Source organism: Microtus pennsylvanicus, chromosome 15 (assembly GCF_037038515.1).
Source record: "Microtus pennsylvanicus isolate mMicPen1 chromosome 15, mMicPen1.hap1, whole genome shotgun sequence".
NCBI classification, from domain to species: domain Eukaryota; kingdom Metazoa; phylum Chordata; class Mammalia; order Rodentia; family Cricetidae; genus Microtus; species Microtus pennsylvanicus.
Window position 1 is genome coordinate 34,374,207 of NC_134593.1, and position 21,632 is coordinate 34,395,838.

The 21,632-nt window shown below is 45.9% G+C and overlaps 1 protein-coding gene across 3 annotated transcripts; it reads right to left on the reverse strand.

Annotated features, from left to right (window-relative positions):
- Positions 1 to 14,248: 14,248 nt before the first annotated feature.
- On the reverse strand, positions 14,249 to 21,267 carry Cby2 (chibby family member 2). Of its 3 annotated transcripts, XM_075949879.1 has the most exons (3): positions 21,193 to 21,267; positions 20,808 to 20,888; positions 14,249 to 15,424 (listed from the first exon to the last, which is right to left on the reverse strand). In XM_075949879.1, exons 1-3 carry the CDS (start codon positions 21,265 to 21,267, stop codon positions 14,249 to 14,251), a joined length of 1,332 nt encoding a protein of 443 aa, XP_075805994.1. The 3 variants fall into 3 exon arrangements, with proteins under 3 accessions (XP_075805994.1, XP_075805995.1, XP_075805996.1); XM_075949880.1 differs by lacking the exon at positions 20,808 to 20,888; XM_075949881.1 differs by lacking the exons at positions 20,808 to 20,888; positions 21,193 to 21,267 and adding an exon at positions 20,109 to 20,156.
- Positions 21,268 to 21,632: the final 365 nt, after the last annotated feature.

Below are 21,632 nucleotides of genomic sequence, written 5' to 3' on the forward strand. Positions count from 1 at the left end.
CACGGCAGTGGGAACAGCTCACTTTATGGTGGCAGGCGCATGAGGCAACTGGCCGCATTATTGCTGTGGTGACTGATGTGAGAAACGTCCCCTGTGGACTCCTGTTTGGAGTACTCGGTCCCCAGTTGCTGGGGCTCTTTAAGGGGTTTTAGGGAGTGCAGCCTTGCTAGAGGAAGTGCATCACTGGTCACGGGATGAGAACTGTGAGCTCTCATAGCCTCACCTCACTTTTAGTTCACTCTCTGCTCAGCGCTCGCCCTGGAAGATGTGCGCGCTCAGCTTCCTGCTCTGGAAGCCATGGATGCTCGCTGCCATGCCTCCCTACTGGGATGGGTTCTTATCCATCTAGAACCATAAGCCCAAATAAAGTCCTCCATCCTTAAGTTGCCTTGGTCCTGGTGTTCTATCACAGCAACAGAAAAGCAACTGATACAACGGCAAACCGGAAGCAGAGTGCAGGAAGGAGGCAAAGACGATAGATCCCAAATGACCCACTTCCTGTGACCTGCTTCCACCCGCCAGACTCCAACCTCCTAAAAGGCCTCCGACTTCCAAATAGCACCATGAGCTGGAACAAGGTTTGAAACAGGAGCCAACAGCGGACATTTCAGACTCAAGCTTGAACAGTGTCCAAGAGAGTGGGCACACATTTTCATGAGGCAAAATTAGTCAATCTAGGTTTGGGGCTTCCTTATTTCTCGTTCATGGCACCTTTAGTGGGTTCAGGAGGCTGGAGACCCACAGTCTCCAACTTAATACTTTGTAGTGTTTACTCCTAATGCCCCATCCCAGACCAGAGCTGAATCTTGACCTCGTCTCTCCCCTTCCCCCTCAAGATTCTCCACCCTGGCTTATGCTAGTGAGCACTAAATGTTCAAGTGAACTTTTTCGAAGATATTGTACTCCTTCACGGGACTCCCTAGAGAACCAGCACATAGATTTCAATGTGGTTCTAATTGGTTACAATTTCATGCCAAGACAGAAAGCTGGGGGTGAGATGGCCATGAAAGCAGGAAGCACAGTGGCTCCTATAAGGATGTGCCCGCGCTGGAACTCTTGGGGCCGCTGGAAGCTGCGCCCGCGCTGGAACTCTTGGGGCCGGTGGAAGCTGTGCTCGCGCTGGAACTCTTGGGGCCGGTGGAAGCCACCTTATTTGAAAACAGGTCTTTGTGGTTCTAATTCACTTGGGCTCTCAGAATAGGTTCCTCCTCATTTAAACAGGTGGGCCCTAACCCAAATAGCAAAGGTCCTTAAACTGAGGAGGAGACTCAGCCCCACAGACTAGGGAAAGATGAAGAGTGAGGTGATGGAATACAAGCCAAGGCATGCCTGCTGCTGCCCAAAAAATATAAGGAAGCCTCCCCACCTCCAACACACAAACTGAGCCTGGAGGGGGAGCCAGTTTTGTGGGCAGCTTAATTTCAGACTTCTGGCCCCAGAGCTATGAGAATAAACTGCTATTGATTTAAGTCACTGAGTCTGTGATAATCGGTTACAGTGGCCTTACATTTGTAAGGAGCCTTTCTCCAGCCACACAGGAGTCTTCTCGCCTTCACAGTGTGGAGAAGCAAACTGAGCCCTCATCATGGATTGCAGAAAAGGACTTATAGTGTCATATATATATATATATATATATATATATATATATATATATATATATATATATATGGAGCCCTGGTCCCAGGTCTTGTCACACTGGAGAGCTGACAGCCCAGTCATCTTGCAGCAGCCTGTCTACCAGTCTCAAGTGCCTATATGGGGGACGAATCTGGGAATACAAAATTAAAAAGGAAAGAATTCTTGAAGTTCCAGCTTTGGGAAGAAAATCCAGAGGAATAAAATGCCTAAAGTCAGGACATCCTTGAGAGAGAACAAAGTTCCCTAAGACAGCAAGAGGCTCAACAAAGGGAAGTGGCAGAAAACCCTGAAAGAAAAAGACAAAGGTGAGATGGCATGGGTAGCTGAGAGAAGATGCCTGAACAAGTTATGACAACATCTCGTGTCTTAATTAAGAAGCCTCCAAGGGTCCTCTCCTGATAATGCTATAATGAAATTGTCGCCGGCACTCCCAGCTCAGTTCTTCCCGTGACTTTCCTGAGATCACTTTGTGTATGTGCCCGCTTGTCTATCACCTGTCTGCCCCGTTAGAATGTAAATGCCTTGTCTGTTGTGTTCTTCAATAGTCATAATGAAGCCTGGACCATGGTAAATGTGTGGTAAGTAACTGAATAACTAATAAATACAGACCCACTGGTATGCATCTCTTTTGCCTGCTTTCTCATGAAGTGTATGTAACTTAAGTTGGATGTTTTATATTTTCGGAGTGTCCGAAGACAGTATTTTAATTTTTCTTGACCATGTATGTATTTATGTACTATACACGTATACATATATATTATATAATACTATATATAAATGAATAGTTCGATTGTACTCTAACTCTGTACTCTAGGAATAACCAGACAGGTAAGTGCACACTTGCCAACAAAACCATTTCCGTATTGGAAGATGCCAGCCGAGATTACTGTGCACACATACTATGCCCTCAGGCACAGATGCATGGAGAAAAACCAATTTGATATATAGGTACTATTTAGAATTCCAATAAGATGTGGAGTAATTCTCTCCACAGGCTTTTTTCTTTTATCACAGTGCCCTGCTCAGCTTTATCTCACAGTTTCTCTCCTTCCTCCCCTCCCTGCGTCATTGTAATACATCAGGCTTTTGATCCATTTGGGGTATGAATATTCATTAACGGTGGAGAATAATTAGCTCAAATAGCAGCAAATCCCTGGAGTCCCTGGTATCAGACAAATGGGCTAAGCTGCAATGATCCTATCGTTCTCCACTACACTGTGTGACCGTTCATTTTATATGTGAAATCGGCTGGGCCATGGGACCCCCAGGTAGCTGGGAAAGCATTAGTTCTTGCTGTGCCTACAAGGAAAGAAGATCTGTGCAGGTGAGTGACATCCGGTCTACTGCGGCCAGACACAGCAGAATCCAGAGGTGGAGGAGGTGAGAGTCTTGTGTCTGATCTTAGACTTGCATCATCTTTGCCTGTCCCTCTCTACCTCTTGGCCACTTCTCAGGCCTTCAGATGGAAAGTGGATTGAATAAAGATGGCTCCCGTGGGCTCATGGGGGGGGGGTAGCATTACTTGAAAGGATTAGGACATGTGGCCTTGATGGAGGAAGTGTGTTACTAGGGGTGGGCTTGGAGGTTTCAGAAGCTCAAGTCAGGCCCAGTCTGTCTCTCTCTCTCTCTCTCTCTCTCTCTCTCTCTCTCTCTCTCTCTCTCTCTCTCTCTCTCTCATGCCTGCCTGCCAATCCAGATGTAGAATTCTCAGCTCTGTCTCCAGTACCGTGTTTACCTATGCACTACCATGCTCTCCACCATGATGATAATGGACTAAACCTCTGAACCTGTATATCCAGTCCTATTTCAATGTTCTCCTTTATAAGAACCACTCTCTGGTTAAGGTCTTCACAGCAATAGAAACCCTAAGACATACAGCCTGTTTCTTGGTTCTCCAGCTTATAGATGACAGAGTCTCAGCATCCATAACTCCATGAGCCAGTTCCTGCTCCTGGTTCTGCTCCAGAGGATAATCCTGTGCTCACTGTAAGGGTCGGGGTACCCAGCAGACAGTGTACAAACCCTCTACCTCCCCACGCTGTGTTACATACATCACTTAGAAGCTCGTTCTCCTCAGTCAGAAAATCGCCAGCACAGTTTTCCCATTCTCTTTTCACTCTGATACCTGAGATGTGGCAGCCTTCTTTCCTCACCACGCCCCCACCATGCCCCCACCACGCCTCCACCACAGACGACAACACTGGAATCCATCAGTGTTGTGCTGTTCAGGACACAGATGTCGAGCATCTCTGGAGACCTCTCTCATCCCAGCGCCCAGGTAAAAGCTTCTTTACTTATTGAACTCCAACAAATTAGATTTCTAAAATTGCCATGTTCTCTAACTTCCGCTGTGTGGGAGTGGCAGGTGGGGGTGGGGTACCCAAGAACAGAATCTGAGGTTTTTCATAAACTGACGGTTGGTTGTAACAACTGGTAGCATTGTTTTCTAATATTGATTCTATACCAGCCTAGTTGTGTACATATGATGTTGGAAATGGTTGTTGGCTATCAACTAATAGTCTACAGACTCTAATAGCTAGAATAACATTAAGTCCTTGGGGCCGTGGAGGTGGGATCGAGCCACCCCACATCATATAGTACCAGCATCATAGAGTACCAGCATCATATAGTGCCAGCATCTTATAGTACCAGCATCATAGAGTACCAGCATCATAGAGTACCAGCATCATATAGTACCAGCATCATAGAGTACCAGCATCATAGAGTACCAGCATCATATAGTACCAGCATCATATAGTACCAGCATTATATAGTACCAGCATTATAGAGTACCAGCATCTTATAGAGTACCAGCATCTTATAGAGTACCAGCATCTTATAGAGTACCAGTTCTAACACAGCAATCCTTGCTTCCCTGTCTCTATGTCTGGTGTGCCACGCTTCTTCATGTCTGCTGCTGTTCAAAAATTTGAAGACAGCTAAGAATTAGAGAATATTTTTCCTTCATATTAATGCATGGGACTTGAAATTTTAACAAGCAATGCTGATGAGATGTAAATAAAATGCAGGAGCAAGCCTCAAGATTTTAGCTCTGCCAGCACACAAGTGAGCGTTGTAACCAAGCTCCAAATGTTCCCCCGAGTTTCTAATTTACTGAGTACTAACCCGTTCTTGGCATGATGCTGGGTAGAAGGTAACTACTTTTGCCTTCAAGGAACTCTTAGTCTTAAAGGAGGCGCAGATGCAAAGAAAACTGCATCTTGGTGATATTGTCAGAGCTAACGTAACAGGAGACCTATCCCTAAATATATCCCCTAACCTCTAACCTTAACCGTAACTAACTCCTAACCTTAGCATTAACCTCTAACCCCTAACCTCCAACCTCTAGCCCTAACCCCTAACCTTACACTAATCCCTAGCTCTAATCCCAGAAGAGAGGAAGGGAAAGAGCAAATGTGTCATCCTTAGCCTTGAGCTTCTAGAGGGATTCCTGAAATAAATGATTCCCAATTGAGCCTTGAAGGATAATTAAGAATCCAAACACATAAACAAGCCTGCTCAAAGAATATTTTAGATACAGAGAACTACAAGGGTGGAGCGTGATACCCAGGGAGCTGGATTAGTACTGCACAAGGCAAGATATCAATGACAGACCTCCCATGAGGAGAGTGGTCTGAGCATCTTGGAGTCTCTTCTATACATCTTTCCCACATCATGGCACCTGCAATAATTGATGCCCACACAGGATGGGAGGTCGGGAGTGAGTCAGAGAGTCTGCTCACAGCGTGGACACTCTGAGCCAAAGGAATCAATATGCCTACACAGCTGTAACTGAACCCAATGTACTAGTGGGAAAGCTCACTGAAAGAAATAATGAGCTGCTAAAAGCACCGCAGAAAGGTTGTGGAATAGCCAGGACTATATTTTAAATTGCTCACCTAGAACAGGGTAAAAAAAAAAAGGATTAATTTAGGATTTTATCCTCATCATTCAGACAAAAGGAAATGAGACCCTACCAGGGTCAGTGACCCAACAAAGGAAAAGGACATGATCAGGAAGGAGCGGGGAGCAACAGAGGGGCCTCAGTTTGTAGAGCGCTTGTCTAGAGTCTTAGGGCTTTCTATTGGTGTGATGAAGACTATGACCTTTGCAGAGGAACGGGATGATTTCGTCTGGTACTTCCAGGTAACACTGTATCACTAAGGGAAAGCCAAGACAGGAACTAAAGGAGAGTCATGAAGGAATACAACTTACTGGATCGCTTCCCATGGCTTGCTCAACCGGTGTCCTTCTACCACCCAGGGTAAGCCAGTGTGAGTGTTACAGCTCTGGGGCTGCCCAGAAACCCTGGCTTATCAGGAAGCCAGGTTATACCTAGAGCAGCAATAGAAGAGCTCTGAGCCGCAGTAGGGCAGCTCAGCCCTGGAGGAAGAGGTATCCGGACTTGTCAGGAATCCAGGCTACCTGAAGCTGAGGTGCGGTGGGGAATGCTCTCCCCACAGGATGTAGCAATCTTGCTCCTGTCCTAGAGAGCCCTTACAGCTGAGCTCTGCTATGTTCCCTTACAGGAACGTCCTAGCAGAATTATCCTCTTCTTCTGTCACACTCTTCTGAAGGGGAAGCCCCTACAGACATGTAGCAATCTCCTCCTCCAGTTCCTGAGAAAGGTTGTCACTGTTTTCTGCTCAGTCTTTCTATTATTTTGAGGTGACACAATTCAGCCCTGGGGCTATCCCTTCTCACTCTGTCAAGTACATCTTCCTCAGACCTCCAGCTGTCCTTCTTAAAAGGGAAAAACCTCTGTGCTCTCTAGTTGGTGCTTCTGTGAGCCAGGGGTGGCATCTGGAGCCATCTAAAGAAGTCAAGTGGCTCCCCAAGAAGCAATGATATCAGTGAATTCAGAAAGTCAGGAGAATGTGAGTAACATCTACACTTAAGTCAGAGACCCATAGGAAAGTTTTTGCCCAAAGACATGGACAGGGAATGGTGGGTGTTAAGGAGAGAAGGACCATGATTATATTTTCACGTTTATAAGATCAGTCGGGTTACAAGACGGAGAATGTGATCAACTCATAGCTGCAGCTCTCACCCAACAGACATTGGCCAGAGCAGGATTTGACAAGTGTAAATAGATAGACGTGGAAGGTTCTAGGGCTGTCTTGGGGGAGATCCTGGAGTTGATAATCAGGTGACTGTATGGATGAGGAGGAGATGGCAAAGGTGAGGAGCATCCAAACAGACCCACAGAAAGTAACTGCCGAGAAATTCTCTTGTAGTGCATGAGACATTCCCTGGGGAGCAAAGGACCCAGTTCTTAACAAACGATTTGGACTTGCTGTTTCCAAAGGAAGAATTTCTGAATGGGCTGAGCTGTCTGCAAAGAATAAAGGCAGGCTTAGAAAGACAGCGCCATAAATTAAACCGCTACTTGTCTTGACGGCACAAAGAATAATGTCTCCCACCCCTAACTCTGTTCTTGGTCACAAAGGCCTTTGTTGGAGTGAACAGACGGCAAGGAACTGATAAGAGCCCAGGTTAGAGAAGACCTGCGTGTGAATGATGCGTTGGGAGATCGAAGCACACACTTTAAGTTTGCTGAAACCCACCCCATCTATTGAGAGGCTCCAAAGTATGAATGGGAAGAAAACCCATTTCCATCAGCGACTCTCAGCACAGCGTGAAAATGACTGCTTCGCACTGAGTTCTTTCCCGTTCGAAACTCAACCGGAAGACAACAAACTGCGCCTTGAGATGCACTAAGAGATCACCCAACTTCCTCTGTCAGGCATGCTATCCCATCAGCCTCTTCTTTCTTCTGCCTCCCATATTTCCCAGCGTACCTCTGGGTAAGCACCGACTCTGTGGAGACTGCTGACACTCTAATTTATGGAGACTCCAGAGCAAAGAGAAGAGTTTAAGAATAGAATATAATCACCCAGGACTTCCCTAAGAGTCTTTCTGATATTCATTCTCATTGTGGACTAAAGCTCAAGATGACTGCCACTGTTTAAATGGAGCTTGAGTGTTTTATCCAAGGGAAAGTTTGGTGTCTAGGGTGGCAATATTAAAGGGTTGTGGGGCCTTTAAGAGGTAGGAATGTTAAACACTAAGCTTGACATGAACATGTAAAGACAAATTCCTATACTAAAGCACGTTCAGAGGACCATTTCCTTTTGTTTTAGATAGAAAATTAAAAAAAAAACTTTTTGGAGAAAACTGAGCATGGCGACAGGCATTCCTGCCTGACTTTTAAAGTCACAAGCTCAGCGTGTGCCAAAGTGTTCATGTTCAACAGTTTAACTTTTTACACATGTATTCCATAACCTTGAGCTATGCATGACAAGATATAGCCTCCATATTTCTGAACTATGACCTTAAATTGAACAGGCCCAGAAATAAACTCTTTAACTGAGCATGCTCAGGAATGTGCTTGTCCCTAGAGTGTGTTCCCGTACATACAGACCCCCCAGGAAACTGTCCTCATGCTTTATGGGGTCATGGGCTTCGATTACTTTGGAAATAATCCCCATATTCTCCTTCCCGGCTAAAGGTCACAAATCTCTTTCCACTCTTTTATTTCCTGGCCATGCTGGTTTGGGTTTTGTCCTCACCGAGATGTGACTTCATGTCTGGTTACAGAACACAGTGAAAGAGTCTCTGGTCATTGGGACCTGTGGGTGGTTTGGATGAGAAGTGACCCCTATAGTCTCAAGCTTTTGTGCACTTGGTTCCCAGTTGGTGGCGCTGTTTGGGGGAGATTTGGGAAGTGCGCCTTGCCTGAGGAAGTGCATCAGTGGGGAAGGAACTGGAGAGCTTAGATCCCCAGCCACTTCATTTGCTTTGTTTCAAGATGTGTCCTCTCAGCTTCCTACACCTGCTGCCTATTGCCTACTGCCATGCTGCCCTGCTCTTATGGACCATACTCCCCTGGAACCACATAAGCCAAAATACACGGAGTTCTATCACAGCCGCAGATGAGAAACTGATACGGGACCCCTGGGAAAACTGAACTCTTGTAAGACCCTTTGATGAGGTCTCAGGAAAATGAAAGAACAAGCAAGCAGCCTGGGCCTCCGCTTCTTTGGTTTGCTGCAAAGTCATTTCATCTCTTCATGTGTACTTCTTCCCCTGAACTGTCACCCACCACGAGATCTCATCCGAGCTGGCCCAAGGCTAGCTCCATGCCCTAGGGATTTCTACAGCACTAACATAAACTTATTTTAAATAAGTGCACAGCTTTGTGTCATTATAACAGAAAAAGGAACACAATGGTGTACCTTATACAGACGGTTTACCTGTTAGAAAGGCCCCCATGAATTCAGGGGCTGTTTCTGTTTCAGACTGTAAATATGTTCTGTTGACCCTGACCTTCGACTTATAGCTAGATAATTCCATGGACAGGACCCAGCCAACTCAGCAAAGAATCGTAGTTGACTGTGGCAACCAAGAAAGCCAGCCAAGCTGATGGCCAAATGTTGTAATAATTGGAGCGGCGGGGCTGGGTCCCCAGCACCCCTGCCACCTGCACAGCTAGCTTTAGCTTATGCCCCAAAATAATTACACGGAAACTGTATTCTTTTAAACACTGCTTGGCCCCTTAGTTTCAGCCTCTTAACCCATTTCTATTCATCTATGTAGCACCATGAGGTGAGCTTACCAGGGAGATTCTAGCCTACGTCTGTCTGGAGTAGGAGAATCATGGCGACTCCTTGACTCAGCTTCTTTCTCCCAGCATTCTGTTCTGTTTACTCCTCCCACCTATGTTTTAACCTATGAGGGCCAAGCAGTTTCTTTATTGCTTAACCAATGAAATCAACAGATTGATATATGACACTTCCACATCACTTCCCCTTTTTCTGTTTAAACAAAAAAAAGGAAGGCTTTAACTTTAACATAGCAAAATTATATATAGCAAAACAGTTATCAAGCAAGAATTACAGTTACAATATTTATATCTATTTTATCTTTTATCATAACTAAGGAAAACTATAACTATCTATTCATTCTTCAACTCCATCAAAGACTCCAGAAGGATATAATACTACCTAAGTAAACAAGAACTAAGAAACTTCAAACTCTAGAAATGACAGAGACATCTCGCTGCCTGGACAGTCACCCAAAGTTCCTCTGTACAGTTGGGGCATCCATCTTCAGCCTTCAGGCCCATAGTATCCAGCAGACATTTTCATCAAGCAGGAAATTCCAAAGACAGTTCAGTCACTTTCTGCTGTGTCCTGCAGAATGTCTCACAGACTCTTTCATGAGTCAGGAACCCCGAAAGACCATCTCACCTTTAGGCAAGTTCAGCAGTCCTCTCTCTGCGGGTTCTCTTTGTCCAGTTTATGCAACAGTCCAGGCAAGAGCAGTTTCTTGCCCAAATGGCTATCAAACTCCATAACGAGCCTCTTCAATGCCCATCTTCCTCTTGAAGTAGATTGGTGCCACCAGGAGCAGACATGTCTCATTGTCATGAAAAGTCCTAAGTTATTAAAATATTTTAAATGCCATATTCTGCAGCCTTTGAGAGAGATGAAGAATGCCTATCTGAAATATATCTCTATATATCTAGAAAATCTAAGTAACATGACTACAAACTTGACTATTATTTATGATTATCCATCAACAACCTATATTTCTTAATTATACAGTACATTTTTAAATGAACTACATAATCACAATACCTTAATCAAGATCAAGAAATACATATACATATAACAAAATTAACTGTAAAATCCATACCAATGCAAATTATTCATATCTATATCATTTCCCCCTTTAAATGTAAAAGAACATTTATAAACAATATTTTGGGAATATGGGCGCAGTTTTTTCTCTCCAAACTGCTTCCTGCTGAATGGGGGCGCTGTTAATCAGATCATTTAGGGTGTAACCTGTGTGCCAGGTTTATCTCAGTTGGCAGTTGAGTGAAGTAATTTTTTGAGGGTGTTCACAGGAACTTTTCGGGAGGTCATGGTCTATCATACCATATCGGGATAGATGCAATCCACAGGGTCTGGTCCTCTGTGAAAACAGAAGAAGACCCTTTCCAAAGCATCATATTCTTAGACCCAAATTCTGAAATCGTAATACCCTTACATCCATTCTGGTTTAGCTTGGCAGCCCATGTAATGAAATGTCTCTCTTTACTTAGCTCCTTCACAGTCAAAAATTTTAAAGAAAACACAATGTACATAATCCAGACTCTCTGTGAATTTTCCATTTTTACGTGGCTTATTTTTCTTTATTTCTTTTAATCTCTTAACTATCTGTACTCTGTCTCTTTAAAGATTTTACCTTTTTTTTTAAACCATTAACTTTATTCTCTATATTCTTTTTCTTCTCTCTCCCAAGCCTACGTACATTCATCCAACAGTGTGACTCATTTAGTGGTCTGAATCTGTCCTATTGTGAATCTGCAATTTTTTACTATCCAGGAGCACTTTTGATTTGTGCCTTTAAATCATTAGGCGCTTAAGAATCTAAGCTGTGACATTCCTAGGTCAAAAACAGGTACTGCCTGCTGGTCCCGCCCAGTCCAACATGGCAGAGCCCCTCGTGCCTCTGATCCTTGCACATTGCACCATTAGCATGGCGGAGCTGCTTGTGCCTCTGAGCTGCGGCACGCAATGTCCCCCTTTTAGGCACACAGCAGTCTAGTTGCCATCAAACAAATTGTAGCACTTTACTCCAAATGCTCCATTTAAAAGCTCTGTCTCCCGCAGGATCCAGACAGAGATTGCAATGGCAGCACAGCCCAGAAAGCCGGCATTTTAAAACAGCCAGTTTTTTCCTGCTGCTGAGTCAGGAAAATTTCAAAATGGAGGACGTACCATTTTGTGCTAGCTCTGGGGCCGCCAGGTAGGAGCAGCACTCAGCACTTTAATTCTTAGACTGAGCGTGCAGCACAGAAATTCTTTTCATCCAAGTTACAGCCAAATCTGACACGCAGAGCCGCCTGCCTGAGCCTGATTCTGCAGTCTGCCCAGGTGCAGGCGGGAGCGCTGAGCCATTGGCACGGTCTCAGAGCATTCTCCTTTCAATCCCAAGCAGGAACACAAATATCCAGTCCCATAAAATCCAGTGAAATGCTTTAAAGCCAGAGTTCATGTTGGCAGCACAGCTCCAAGAAGCCGCGCTTTAAAATGACACAGCGTTTTTTCTGCTGCTGATGCCAAATCAGGAAATCTCTCTACGGCATGCCACTAACAAACAGCAAAAATCTGTGTTAAACTCTCTCTCCCTTATTTTTAAGCTGTCTCAGGTTTTTAAGTGGATTTAGCCCCACGTTGGGCGCCACTCTGTTGTAATAATTGGAGCGGCGGGCTGCGTCCCCGGCACCCCCACTGCCTGCACGGCTAGCTTTAGCTTATGCCCCCAAATAATTACACTGAAACTGTATTCTTTTAAACACTGCTTGGCCCCTTAGTTTCAGCCTCTTAACCCATTTCTATTAATCTATGTAGCACCACGAGGTGCGCTTACCAGGGAGATTCTAGCCTACGTCTGTCTGGAGTAGGAGAATCATGGCGACTCCTTGACTCAACTTCTTTCTCCCAGCATTCTGTTCTGTTTACTCCTCCCACCTATGTTTTAACCTATCAGGGCCAAGCAATTTCTTTATTGCTTAACCAATGAAATCAACAGATTGATATATGACACTCCCACATCAGCCAAATGATAAAAGACAGGAAAGGTGGAATGTTCAACTCTCCAAATGCAAACCTTTGGGACTCAGCTCCAAGATCTACCTTGCAAAAGAAAACTTCAGTATTCAATGAGGGCCCAGTGCTGGACTAGAGGCAGACCTAGAGTTGGGATGCCTCAAGGAAAACTTCCTATAAGATTGAACAGTAAGGGGCTGGAGAGATGGCTCAGTGGTTAAGAGCACTGACTGCTCTTCCAGAAGACCTGGGTTCAATTCCCATCACCCATATGGCAGCTGACAACTGTCTGTAACTCTAAGATTTGACACCCTCACATAGACATACAGGCAGGCAAAACACCAATGTACATAAAATAAAAAATAAGTAATATTTTTTTAAAAAAAAGAATGAAAAGTGAGTCTCACAGTTCCACCAGGAGTTAGATTCCACTAGACAATCTGACAGATTGCGCTGTGCTGTACAATGAAGCAATGTTCTCAAATAAATCTCCCCTATGCCATAAAAATGGCATCTTATGGCTTGTCTGGGTTGTTTTTCACCCATTTAGATTCTGACCAACAGAGAAAGTTGACATGGCTAAATAGTATTAAGTTCTCTGAGCAGTCTCAGTTCATGAGACAACATTCAACTGCTGAATATAGATTAGTCCAAGCTAGATACTGGGGACACAATGCTTAGGAGAGTGTGCCTTTTGTCTTCCTGTGGTCTAGGGTAACAGATTCAATTTGGTTTCATCAAAAGACAAAAGTAACCCCTTCCCAATACACACACACACACACACACTGGGGTTATGTTATTACACTGACTTAAACAGATGTGATATTTTATGATACCCTGAGTGATGAATTAATTTAACAAACAGAGGAGGAAAAATGACTAAAGCCCAGAGACTCATCAACAAGCAGTTCCCATGTTTCAGATTCTGATGGCATGTGTAGAACAATGACTGGCCTTCTCCTGTTCACCCTTCACTTGTCCCCTCTGTGTGCAGAGCAAACGTGCCCCTGACCAGTGAGAGAAAAACCTCTCCTATGGTTACCCCTCCTCCACGATTTCTGCTGCTGCTGTGGGGAGTAGCACCTGTCAAGTTCTCCAATCTGGAAAACAGGCACCAAAACCACCTTTTAGAGACTAGGGACCTGGCAGTGAGTCTCACGGAAGGAGTCTGACCTGGTCTGCAGTAGAAGGCCCACTCAGCTTGCCTGTCGGTGAGTGTCTGGGAGTTTTTGTTTCCACATCTGTTAGAGATGAAAGTGCCCACCACATAGGGTCCTAAGAGTGCCAAGGGTCACAACATGCCAAGGCCTCCAGGAGAGGGGTAGTTTATAGTTCTTGGCTTAATGTCTAAGGAACTTAGACAAATAATCCTTTTAAAAAAAATCAATGGACTTTGCATGTTAACAATGACTCCATGTAGATTCATTAATTTTTATAAATTTTGGTAGGAGATGTTTATGAGTTTGGGCAAAGGTCTACAGGAACTCTGACTTTAAGCTCAATTTTGTCTAAAGACTAAAGCGTGCCCCGCCTCAGCCCCTTGCTTTTTTTCTATGGTAGCCTAGATAAGTCCTTAAATTCACAATCCTCCTGCCTCAGCCTCCTGAGTCCTAAAAATACAGAAATGTACCACCATACCTAGCTAAGTAGAAAGGAGAAAAAATGCAAGTGTTGAAAGAGAAAGGGGGATTGAATAATAAGGAGATTGACGAGGAAGGAGGAGAAAAAAAAGGAGGACAGGAGGCAGAAGAGGAAGTAGGAAGTTAAAAGAGGAAGGAGGACGAGAAGAAGCCAAAACTCCACGCTGGGGATGGCTGGCCCCAGCCAACGCTGCCTTTATTGTGTCTCTAAGTGTAGAATGACCCTTTCTCTGCTGTTCCACAGGCATGCGCTGGGGGGCGCTGAAGGTGAGGAGACAAAGAAGGTTGAGGGTTCCCTCCGGCCTTGTGTGCTGTGCTTGACTGATCTCAGTGTCTGCTGCCATGGCCTCAGACCCTGCTGGGCTTCTTGGGGTCTTTGTTGTTATTGGCTGGCATGAAGGCATACAGCTCTTCAATAAGCATCTCCATCCGGGCTGTGACTTCAGTCACGGTGTCAATGACCAGGCGCTGCTGCCGTTTCAGCTTGTTGTTCTCCCATAGGGCCTTGTTCTCCTCCTGGAAGATGCGATGCTCCTCACGCAGGACGTGCAGAGCTCGGTTCTCCTCCTGCAGCAGCTGGTTCTCCTCCCTCAGGGCCTGCAGGGCCTGGTTCATCTCCCTCAGCAGCTGCAGAGACTGGGTGCTGTCACCTAGGTTGGGGGCGACCTTGCCCTCCTCCTCCCCCGAGGAACCAGATAAGTTGTTAACCATCTCCCTCAAAGCACGCAGTGTCTTAGAGTCCTCCTGTGTTGCAGGGGGCCCTTTGGGTTCCTCAAACGCGGCCGAGAGGCCTGGGCTCTGATCTGGGTGAGGCTCCTCTTTGGGTGAGGAGATGGTCTTGCTCTCCTCGGCAGCAGTGGCATTGTCTTCTGCCTGGGCCCAGTAGGCCTGCCTCTGTTCCAGCAACTGCTGGAGGGCCCGGTTCTCCTCTCGAATGAGCTGCAGGGTGTTCTCCTTGCTACGCTGGGCTGGCAAGGTGACATTCTCTTTCTTTACCGCTTCCTGGGAGGCCGCTTCCTTGTGCAGCAGGGGCGCTGAGGACTGACTCTCCTCTTGGCCCAAAGTGACCTTGTGCTCCTCCCAAAAGACCTGCAGTATCTTGTTCTCCTTGCGGAGGGCCTTGTTCTCGTCCCTCAGGGCCCTGTTCTCATCCCGTAGGGACTTGTTCTCCTCTTGTAGCACGTACTCCTTGGCCAGCCTCTTGTGGTGCAGTTTGTGGTGCAAAGAGGAGGGGGGGGAGAAGTAAGGGGACTGTAGGCGGCAGCTCTCATTCACCCACCGCCCGTCCTGGAAGACAAACATCTCGTCGCTGAGCTGCACCCGGGGAGGGTTGTAGTCCAGTTCCAGGTCCGCCTGGGAGGTGGGGCGCTCCATGGGGTCAAAAGGCGCAGAAGAGAAGCGGTTGAGTGGGTAGGAATGCTGGCTGACTACTCTGCGGCTCATCCGGGGCAAGGCGGACTGCCGGGAGCATCGAGGGGTGCTGTACAAGTTGTGGAGCCTCAGGAAGGGCTCGTTGGTGCCCCTCTGTGGGAGAGAGCGGGCAGTTAACGGAGGAACTGGTAAAGTACCTGCTGGTGGACTGCGAGGCCTAGAGACCCCTCACCTGACCTCCGGGATCCTCATAGGAAACTATAGGCAGCCTTTGTTAGTCTGGGTACCTTTCTTCTTAAATTAATGGATGGATACTGAACCACGGTTCCCTAGGGGAGATACTGGGCTAGCTTTCTATAAGGCTCTGGCCAGAAAAATTCTCTCAATCGATCATTGTGTTTCTATTACAAGCCTATAACCCGCCTAAGTGGAGGTGGTGCAGGTAGGAGCATAGCCGGAGAACTTCGAGGCTATCCTGGTCTGCATAGCAAGTTCAGGACAACCAGAAGTAGAGAAAGACACTGTCTCTGAAAATGAAAACCCACAGATAATAAGGTCCAATCGTATGGTAGAAACTAAAGGCATGGATTTTAGAATCAACCTTTTTAAAAAAAAATTATTTATTTATTAAAGATTTCTGCCTCCTCCCCGCCACCGCCTCCCATTTCCCTCCCCCTCCCCCCCCGATCAAGTCCCCCTCCCTCATCAGCCCAAAGAGCAATCAGGGTTCCCTGCCCTGTGGGAAGTCCAAGGACCACCCACCTCCGTCCAGGTCTAATAAGGTGAGCATCCAAACTGCCTAGGCTCCCACAAAGCCAGTACGTACTGGCTTAAAAAAAAACAAACAAACAAACAAAAAAACCTGTCCTTGCTGCTTATCAGTTTTAAGAATTTGGGCAAGTTGTGTGACTTTCCGTTTCTAAAATTTTAACTTAGGATAACCGCGCCTCCTGGAAGGTGTCAGATCCCTCGGAGCAGGGAATTGCAGGCATCTGCGGGCTGCTCAGCTGGTTATCTGGTTGCATGTGGTCTATACAATTCACTTAATTCTCACCACACTGGCAAATAAAATATTTTTCCAGCTCGAACATCCCTAACCTGAAGAATCTCACTTCCAAAGTGCTCCAGATTCTGAAGCTTCCTGAGCATCCACGTGACACCACAAGAGAAAAATTCACACCTGCCTTTCGTGCAAAGACACAGGTGCACTAAAACAATGCACGAAATTATTATGATTTGTAGATGACATACAGATATAGATATGGATTTAATGTTTCTGCATGGGCTCCATCCCTGAGAACCTCCCTCCCCTTCTATCTCCTTGTAAATATTCAAATATTTTGAAATCCACCCCCCCCTTTTAGACGCTGCCTCCTGCACAATAGCATCCGTGATGGGTGGTTTTAATCATCAATTTGACACAATCTAGAATCACCTGGGGGGAAAGAATCTCAGTGCGGAATTATCTGGATTAGGATGTCCTGTGAAATACCTAGAAGGGGTTTTCTTTTTCTTTTCTTTTTGAGGGATTTTCTTGCTTGAGTTAATTGATGTGGAGAGATCCAGACCATGGTGGGCCAGAACTCTCAAGGAGAAATCTTCCTAGATGGAGTTCCTGGGGTTGCCGACCTTCCCCCTAAAGAGTTTGGGAATAGGACTGGACAGCGAGCAGCTGACATGCACTGCTGTGGTCTGAATGTGTCCTTTATATTTCTCGTGCTGGAACTTAATCCCAAAGGTGCATGCTAACGGTGTTTGAGAAGTGAGACCTTTGCAAGGTGGACCGGGTCATGAGGAAATGGATGACCCCATTCGTGGGTCAAGGGGCTGTTGTCAGAACCTTCTACCAAGTGAGTTCTCTGTGGCTTGCTGTATCTCACCAAGTGATGCCCTCTACCATGTTGAGACACAATGGAAGGTCCTTGCCAGAAGATGACCAGCAGCTAGGATAGTGTCACATCTTGCTCTTTATTCTGTGAGCGCTGTCTGGCCTTGGATACTTTGTTATAGCAACAGAAAACTGAGAAAACAGCACTGAAGTTCCCCCCTTCCATGAAAGATGTAGCTACTACCACCCAGGCGAGATGTCCACCTGCCCCAAGAAAACCCAAGCCAGTCAAACAAGCTTTTAAAAGTGGCTGCTTTGCCAACACTGTTGAGGGTTAACGAGTAGGGGACGCTCAGCCGGTTGAAGTGCTTTTAATGCATGTGAACCTGAAGGGTACCAGGGTCCTAGAATGAAAAACCACAGTGCTAACTTTTAATGCTAACAGCTGAGTCCCACTGTCATAAAAGAAAAAACAATCAACAACAACAAAAAAAACCTCTCACCTCTCTAATTATATGCTAAATAGCTAAATACAGTGTTTGCTTTAATAAATGCTAACAGATGAAAAGATAATTCACAAGGTAAAAGTGATTAGTTTTGATAGACTTTTAATGCTAACAGCAAAGAGAATAAAGAAGATGCCAGAATAAAGATGATGTTAATTGACAGGCTCTCATACAATCTTGCTCTGAAGCTATTTCAGCTGGCGTTGCTGTGAGCCAAAGAGGAAGGAGAAAAAGACAAAGGGAAGCGGAGTGAGCACTGGGAAGTAGTGCCAGAGAGCATTCTGATCCAGATGTATTCTGATCCAGATGTGGAACTCTCATTGATGACCTAAGACTAGTCTTTCATTGACAGTCTAGCATTGAAGGACTTAATGAAAGGCACAGAGAGCTCACTGGGAGGCTTGAATGCCTGGAAGAGTGAGTCTCCGTGTAGAAGGGTATCAGTTGCTTGGGCAGAAAATAACACTATAGCTCACAAGCTAATGTGCTAGAAGAAAACAGATGTGAAAATGCTCGTGTTCAACGTGAGGAAGAAAAATGCAAAATCAATAAGACCTGAAAAGACCTAAAGGCGATAAACTAGTGAATCATGGCCTTTGCAGTGTGATTGAGACCTCCAGCCACCCAATAGGGTTGGGAGCTGGGAGCCAGAGGTACTGTCATAATTCCCTTCCAAAGGGAATGAACTCAACTCAGAATGAAGCTACTGGGGGCAGAAACATACAGGCAGCCGGGGGGTTAGCGAGAACAATTCAGGTAAGAGGAGAGGATGCAGAACTTCTAGAAGCAAGAGAAGAATTAGAGCTAAGGCGTCACCTGGCCCCGCTAAGTACCAATGACAGGCATGACACTGACCTGGGTTCCATCTCAGCTCTGTCCTTGTGACTAAGTCTCCCATTTCCCAGAGCTGTGAAATCTCTGCTTTACACTTGTGCGGCCCTGTGGCCAGCACATGACACCATCAATGATCCCTCAGTATCCTTCCTCACCTTGTTTCTCATAGCAATCCTGCCCCGCCACTATCTCATTTGGAGAAGCACATGAGCGTACAGGCCTCTCTCACAACCCTACAGGTAGGATCAGTTAATATCATCTAGTAATCCATGTCTACCTCCCTACCCAAGACCACCAGTCTAGGGTATCCTGGCAGGTTGCCTGGCTTGTGCCTGTAACCATCCTGGCAGAAATGAAGACAGTCTAAAGAAATACCCTTCGTCCTTCTAGATATCAGATGATTGAAACAATGGACCCCAAGAAATTTCTCTAGTAGTCTTATGTTTGGAGAAGGTAAAGACTGAAGGCTGATTGGTGCCAGTCAGAGAGGAAGATTATCTCTCAGAAAGAGATTTCACAGAGTCGTGATAACTTTTCAGACCACCCTGCAGAAGAGACTGGGGGTGACCCAATGATGCTGGGCTGGACCTCTGTGACTCTACCTAAACCCAAACTTCCTGTCCAAGATGGACTTGGAGGATCACTAGACCTCCTCGTTACTCCTTCCAGGGTTGCCACATTGAAGAAATCGCCTCTTCCTGCTTTTCAACACCAGCTGATTGCTTAAGTGACCTATAGGTGACCGCTGACTAAGCCTAGCTTGCGTACTCAAGGCCACATCCAGCCATAAAAGATCTCCAGGCAGCAGGGGTCCCTTCATTCCATATCCCTCTGTCATCCAAGATCCAAGACCCAAGGTCCCATAGCACAGGAAGTAGGCCTGAGGGGACCAGAACAAACCCAAGACTTCTCAATCCACCTTTTCTCCTTGACCACTAAACTGGTGCTGGGAGCTAGGGACAGAAAGTCGTGCCGGGGGTAGATGGATCTTTCTAATCTTTTTATCACGTGACAGTAAGGAAAGGGTAGGGACTTTATGGTCAGAACGGACAGAAGGGAGGCCCATACTGAAGATGTTTAGTGTTCATGATCTAGGATCCTGGACTGAATAAAACAGGTTGATCTTCCACGATGTGAGGCAGTGGCCCCGCCCCCACAGCTTCCTCTTCACACTGGTGTTATCCCTTGAACCAAGAACCAAAATGAAGACTTCCTCCCTTAACTTGCTTCTTGCCGGGTCTTTGGTCACAACAATGCGAACAGTCATACCGCTACTTTCAAATGTTATTCCCAACCCCTTTCTTACTCCCACATCTAGGCCAGTATCTCTTGTCTGCCCCTACATGCCCAAGGAACCATGTCCACCCTCATTTTGTCTACTAGGGATCAGATCCAGCCAGGTTCCTTGTCTTTCTATAGCCTGGCCAGGGCATAGTTAGCTAATGTTCTGGCTTAGCTTTCACGAGCTGAAAGAGACGTACCTAACAGTGGCTGCTCACCACAATGCTGTAAGGGAAACAAATACCCAGGTTGTCACCTTGTCCTGTAGTTTTGCCTCCTCCTGACCACATTTACTGAGCTTGCTATAATCACACTAATACAGAACACCAGCTAGAGATCCCTCCTCTTTCGTTCGTACCTCCCTAGACCAAACTTTTGGGTAAATTACCTGTGCCTTGGGTCCCTCCATCCTACATTTCACCTCCACTGGCTGCATGACCCTGGTCTTCCAGTGAGCTCTTGGGTGACTCTGGAGAAAGCAAGGCCACCCCCTTTGTGACATAGCAGCAGAAGGAACAGTTAACTAAAAGGGGTTCCCCCCCCCCAAGACAGCTGCTGTGTGCAGGAGACCTGGAAACCACAAGTTGTAAGGGTTTTAACCATTCACTGGCCTCAAAAGAAACAAGTGAATGTCCCTCCTCAGTAAACCATCTTTGAGCTATAGCAGGGCTGGATTCTCTTGGGGGCTGCAAATGGGCCACATGTTGGGGTCTCAACTCCTGTGTTTACTCTCAAGCATCTGGATTCAAGGTCAACTCTAGTTGTCCACAGATATCCAGAGTGGTTATATGCCACCATGCAGGGGAAGTGCTCCTTTGGTAAGGTTAGAATTTTCTCACAATATCATCTATCCTTGAAAGGCTAGCACTGGAGAACCTGACCCTCTAACCCAGTCCCCTCATTCAAGGCCAGAGGATCCCAAGGTGCAGAGAGTCCATGTATCTTCTCCTAGACACATAGCCAGAAAAAAAAAACCAATATGACAAGAATTTGAGCAGCTGACTTCTCTGTTCATCCTGTAAGGTTTGGAAGTAGAGTTATTCTAGCTAAAATTGGTTAAGTTCTATCCTCCCGTGATCGTCCCTACCTGAGGTAGAATCACATTGATTGGAATTTCTAGGCTTTCAGATCTGGTATCTCTCCTTCTTGTAAAATTAGGCCTGGAGTGCTGCGAAAAAGAAAAAAAATTAGATTTCTCCTTCTCAACCCATCCTCAGGGTCTCAGTGGCTCACCTGAAATCCATAACTACTTTCTACACATTTATACCCTTCTTACCAATTATATCCCTTATAAAACATCTCAGCCTAAAGGTGTGTGTAGAAGGTACCTGTCCAGAAGTCTTACTGATCACTGAACAAAAAATCAAGACAGGGATTAACTGATATAAAAACCCTCTTGCAAGTCTTTGAAGCAGACTTTCAGCTCTTCCTGGTTTTAGACTATTATTTCTATGTCAAGTAAAAAGCCATACCAACGTGAGGTGCCAGGTATAGGTTCTATGCATAAACTGGTCGCCAAAACACTCGGAACATTCCAGAGGTGACATCACAGAACAATATGGTGCTTTTCTGAGCTCATGGTTTCCCTCTGAGCATCTCAGGTGGGAACAGGGCTTCTGCGGGAAGGAAGAATTGCCGCTGGTTGTGCCCGGGTGTCCAGCCCGGGTCAGTGTGACACACAGTAGCCCTAACACCAGCCTTTGTTTGGTCAGCCTTGCTGCCATGCACACCTCATGGCCAGGCTGGCTTGAAACTCTCCATCTCCATTCAAAGGTGGCATCTACTTCAACCATATTACTCAGGAAAGGAGAAACATTAACTGTCCAGACCTGGTAAGGTTTGGTACCACAGAGGGCGTCTTCAGTTCAGTTCCTCTCCAATATAGGTACATGGACTTAGTATCAGGTCCCAG

Excerpts from the sequence above, each read along its gene's own strand:
- Cby2 (XM_075949879.1), bottom strand. The coding sequence starts at position 21,267 with ATGTCACCTCTGGAATGTTCCGAGTGTTTTGGCGACCAGTTTATGCAT. Across the intron at positions 20,889-21,192 it reads ATACCTGGCACCTCACGTTG|CACTCCAGGCCTAATTTTAC; the intron begins GTATGGCTTTTT and ends TCTTTTTCGCAG. Across the intron at positions 15,425-20,807 it reads TCAATGTGATTCTACCTCAG|AGGGGCACCAACGAGCCCTT; the intron begins GTAGGGACGATC and ends TCTCTCCCACAG.